This window comes from Lactuca virosa, chromosome 4, assembly GCF_052849685.1.
Source record: "Lactuca virosa cultivar CGN04683 chromosome 4, Lactuca_virosa_CGN04683_v6, whole genome shotgun sequence".
Lineage (NCBI taxonomy): Eukaryota > Viridiplantae > Streptophyta > Magnoliopsida > Asterales > Asteraceae > Lactuca > Lactuca virosa.
Window position 1 is genome coordinate 521,689,734 of NC_136429.1, and position 5,368 is coordinate 521,695,101.

At 34.4% G+C, this 5,368-nt stretch overlaps 1 protein-coding gene across 1 annotated transcript; it reads right to left on the reverse strand.

The window, feature by feature from the left end:
* Positions 1–1,455: 1,455 nt before the first annotated feature.
* Positions 1,456–4,774, reverse strand: LOC145107104 (uncharacterized). Its single transcript, XM_079043973.1, has 5 exons — positions 3,632–4,774; positions 2,429–3,531; positions 2,270–2,369; positions 1,567–2,190; positions 1,456–1,476 (listed from the first exon to the last, which is right to left on the reverse strand). Exons 1-5 carry the CDS (start codon positions 4,772–4,774, stop codon positions 1,456–1,458), a joined length of 2,991 nt encoding a protein of 996 aa, XP_078900099.1.
* Between the last annotated feature and the right edge of the window lie 594 nt (positions 4,775–5,368).

A 5,368-nucleotide genomic window follows, 5' to 3' on the forward strand; every position in this document is an offset into this window, starting at 1 on the left:
GTGCACTGGTAAAGCAAATTTGATTGAAAGGTCTACTCCCCAAACTTCCATGAACATTGACAATGGAAACATTGGAAGTCCAGAAAAGCTTTCTTTTCCCAATGGAAAGGGGTCGGCCATAGTCAACCCGGTTGACCAAATGGTAAAGAGAAGGGCTAAATCTGAGATAGTCCCATGTACCATTCCCAAAGAGTCCATATGTTTTGTTGCCAAAAGAAAGGGAACTGGTTGCGAAGCTGCCATATTTACCTGAAAGATTGCAAGGATGGTAAACACTAGTACAAAAATGACCTACGGTCACACTTTCCGAAAAACGGCCTGTGACACTTTTTCTTAAAAGTGTGGCCAAAAGTCACTAAAAAAATTTAGAGACTGTTTTTGGATACATTTAAATTAGATTGTGTGGCCATTATATAGACAATCAAAACTTTTACGACACTTAATTATACCAAATGTGACAAATATTAGTCACACTCGAACACTGAGGCCATAGGTCACAATCAGCCACATATATCGATTAAGATTGTCACACTTTTTTTATGAGAGACAGTAGATAAAATTATCGTCACATGAGTTAGTTCTCTGTGTGTCTAGAACATGTTGCCTTTTTAGCCACATAACAGACAAAGTAGCTAAAAGGTGACAAATATTGGTCACACTAATTATTTGTGTGTCCATAGGGCGGTTCTATACTAGTTGTATTTAGTTTACGCAAAAAATTAAAAGAAGTTACTATTGGTTACTTATGGTCATGTACCTTTTATCATGTGTGTCAAAATATTATGAATTCGCTTTAAGAATAAACAAATAATGTGTGTGTAGGTAGCATTTAGTTACGTTTACAGCTATTATATGTGTCTATATGTAAATATAGTCATAAAAGAAAAATAATGTCTTATCGTTATAATTAGGGGTCGTTCATTAAATATGTTACTTATGGTCATGTACCTTTTATTATGTGTGTCAAAATATTATGAATTGGCTTTAAGAATAAACAAATATTGTGTGTGTAGGTAGCATTTAGTTACATTTACAGCTATTATATGTGTCTATATGTAAATATAGTCATAAAATAAAAATAATGTCGTCTTGAATAAGAGTTATAAGAAAGAAACAAATTGCCCTTTTTGTCATCTATTCTTTTAATTGCACCAGATAATACACCATAATAAATGAAAAGATTACAAATTATTTTACCAGAATATTATGATAAATAAATGAAATGAATATAACATAACTTGTGTAACATTGCATAACGAAAGTACATTGCTATTACATGCAGTTTATGTTATAGCATGTGTAACAATATAACAGTAAAAAACCGAAAAAAAAAATATGTTTGAGTTATAACAATATTACACCAAAATAATTTGATGGTATAATATGATAAAAAGATATTAACTAAAGTACATCGTCATTTTTTGTCATTTTCTTATTCTCCACATAACGCTATGCTCAAGGTTTGGCCTTTCCCTTCTACAAACAAAAAATAAAGATCATTAAGTGTTAAAAGAAGGAGAAATATTATAGCTACAAATGTAATTAATGACATTAACAAACACGTACCGTACGTATAAGAATACCATGACAATCAGTACGAAAATAATCATTTTCCTTCTGCAAGTCAAGTGTGTCTACACGTGGCAATATGTTATCATTATGAGGAACAATAGTACTAAATTCTTCATCTACATCTTCATATGTATCTCTGTAATTTTTGGGAGGTGTCTTGAACACAATAGACATTTTTTGATCGAGTGGGTCTGTCACGTAAAAAACTTGTTGTGCTTGTGAGGCCAATATGAAGGGATCACCTTTATGGCCTAATCTTTTTAGTTCAACTAGTGTGTACCCCAATTTATCCCTTTTTACCCCATTTCTATTGTCAACCCAGTCACACATGAAAATTGGAATTCTTTTAAAATGATAATCTAGTACCCATATCTCTTGTAAAACACCATAATAAGTGTTTTTGGCATATGTTACAACTTCTTTACTGATGTGTGTGTCAGTTGCAACAACACTAACCCCACTGTTTTGGTAAACTTTACCTTCACGAGCTTTTGTACGAAAAGTATATCCATTAATAGCATATACATCGTATTTAATAATGTTCTTATTGGGTCCATGTGAAATCCATCTCATTGTCTCTGTTATACTTTCTCTACAGGCCCCTAACTCTCTCTCTACCTGAATTGTAGTTAGATTATGAATTTAAGAAATCAAGAAAAAAATAACAAAGAACACAACATATTTGACAAGAATATACCTCCTTTTGTAACCAATGACCAAATGTTTTACTATGCTCTTGTTCTATATGTGCCTTTCGTTTAGTAGGGTGTAGATGTTCCAAAAATTCCATGTGTCGTCTGTCAATACGTTAATGTTAATATTATTATAAAAAAAACATACATGTAAAAAACCTTACTTGATATATGGGAGTACTTCAGATGTATTTTGCAATACAAAGAAATGTGCTTTGCTGAATAGTTCTGCAGAAACTTCTACCGATTTAGCAGCTGATAGAGGAGTATCGTCCGTAATAGAGCTACTATCTACACCTTTATGAATTCCACAATTGTTATGATTGTCAGGTGGAATACCAACAGTATCCATCCTTTTAAGGAATTGACTAAAAAACTCAATTGTCTCTTCTGCAACATTCTCTTCTGGATTGCATCCTTCTGGTCTATTTTTGTTTCGCACGTGCCCCTTAATAACCTTCATAAACCTTTCGAATGGGTACATCCATCTAAAGAATATTGGACCGCATAATTTAACTTCCCTAGTGAGATGAACGGTTAAATGAATCATCACATCAAAAAATGATGGTGGAAAGTGTTTCTCAAGAAGACATAAGGTTACACATAACTCCTCTTGCAACTTATCGAGCTCATCCACTATGATTTCTTTGCTACATATTGATTTGAAAAATAAACAAAACCTTGTAATAGCAACTCTGGTGGGTGGATGCATAATAGATTGAATTGCTATGGGCAAAAATTGTTGCATGAGCATGTGATAGTCATGTGATTTTAGTCCGATCAACTTCCTATCCTTTAGACTCACCAAACTAGAAAAATTAGAACAATACCCTTGAGGAACCCTTAAGTTGTATAAAGTCTCACAGAATTTGTCTTTTTCCTCTTTTGTCAATGTACAACCTGCTGCGGGAAGTGTTGTGTTGTTCCCTTCTATCTGAGGATGCAGCTCTGGTTTTAAACCATAATGAACCAAATCCAATCGAGCTTTATAACCATCTTTCGTCTTCCCGGGAACGTTCAAAACAGTTCCTGTTAAACTCTCACCCACGTTCTTTTCCACATGCATAAAATCTATACAATGTGGAACCAAATTGTCGGGCCAATACCTTAGTTGTCTATACCATATATTGAATTTCTTCCAGTATGTATTATTTTGCTGGCCCACATCTGAAGTACCCACTTGGTGTGATTTTCTCTTTTTTTTATTCATCTTCCCACCTCTTCCACTTGTTGATTGTTGGATTTCTGCCTCCTTGCCCTTATTAACCTTTCCCCATTTATTAATTACAAAATTTTACCCTGTTATATATCTCCTCCCCATTCATAGGTTCTGGAGAGGGTGAGAACTCTTGTTGTCCATTGAATGCCTTCTTTTGTCTTCTGAACGGGTGATCATACGGTAGAAATCTTCTATGACCAGCATAACTCTGCTTATTCGATTCAGGGAGTCTAATGCAGTGTGTCTCTTCACCACACACAACACAACCTTGAAAACCGCTGTATAGGCAACCACTTAATGTACCTAAAGCAGGATAAGCATTAATAGTCCACAACACAACTGCACGTAGTTTAAAATGCTCTTGTGCATATGCATCGTATGTTTCAACTCCAAAATCAAATAATAATTGCAGATCATCAATAAAAGGTGCTAGGAACACATCAATATCGTTTCCTGGTGTTCCCGAAATCAATAACGAAAGCATGATGAACTTTCTCTTCATACACAACCATGGTGGAAGGTTGTAAATGACAGTTAAAACAAGCCAAACACTATGACTCCTATTTCCTCTGTTCACATCAACCCCGTCCGCCGAAATGCCTAGTCGCAAATTTCTTGGTTCGCTAGCAAAATCAGGATATTTGTCATCAATGGCAGCCCATGCTGGTGAATCAGTTGGGTGACTTAAAACGCCAACATCCACCTTTCTTTCTGTTGTGTGCCATGTTAAATCTTTTGCAGTTGTCTTAGACTGAAAAAGACGCTTGAAGCGCGGAATAATTGGAAAGTACCACAAACATTTTGTAGGAATATTGTTGTAAATTTTATTTTTTTGTTCATCAACCTTCCATCTTGATTTACCACAAGTAGGACATGCTGCCAAGTCTGTGTATTCGTTTATGTAAAGTATACAATTGTTGACACATGCATGTATCTTAGTATACCCTGAACCCATTGCCTTAAATGCTTTTTTCGCCTCATATGTACTACTGTACATTTCGTTTCCTTCTGGTAACATGTTTTTTATCAAAACTAATAATTTTGTAAAGCACTTATCTGATACTCCATACTTACTCTTCAAGTTGAGTAGTTGAATGATTGCAGATAACTTTGCGAAATTATGACACCCTGTGTAGAGGGGCTTCTCGGCATCTTCTATCAGTTCTCTAAACTTATCAGAGTTCCCAATAAAATTTTCTTCTACAGCTTCAACCATCTCTACTGTTTCTGCAGCATCTGTTGGCATTTCTGTGTTCATGTTTGTGGAATCTACATCGTTTGACGTATCCATGTCAAAATTATGTTCATATACATAACTTCTTGGTGGTTCTTCTGTTTCTCCATGCTTATTCCAATTTGTGTATGTTTGATCAATTCCATTCCTAAATAGATGATCATCTACCACATCCACCGAATGAGATATGTGGTTTACACACTTAACACATGGACAGTGAATTCTTATCTTTTTTTTTTGGTATCTGCAGGATCCATATGTTTAGAAATCTTGTAATTGTGCACTGCATATTTGATAAATTTTGCAACACCTTTTACATAGGTTTCTGATGTTCTGTATGCTCCCATCCAAGACTTATCCATATTCAGCTTACAACAGCGTCAACAAGCAATATACGTTTCCTGTTTATTGACCCATTTTAACAAACAGTTGGTGTGCATAAACAAAATAGATCACATTACTAATAAATCCAATATCTTGAAAAAAAAACTTGTTAACTCAAAATAAAATATAATTACACACATCATGACCCAACGAGATAACAAATATTCATATTATGAGGGTAATTGTTTTGTAATTTCCTGTATTAATTAAATGTAGTATTTGTACCTGTATGAATTTGATGTTGACGCATCAATTTCTGGTTGAAGA

Coding starts and splice junctions, on each gene's coding strand:
- LOC145107104 (XM_079043973.1), bottom strand. CDS start 4,774: ATGGATACGTCAAACGATGTAGATTCCACAAACATGAACACAGAAATG. Junction 3,532..3,631: donor CGTTCAGAAGACAAAAGAAG/GCATTCAATGGA, acceptor AAATGGGGAAAG/GTTAATAAGGGCAAGGAGGC. Junction 2,370..2,428: donor GAAGTACTCCCATATATCAA/GTAAGGTTTTTT, acceptor ACGTATTGACAG/ACGACACATGGAATTTTTGG.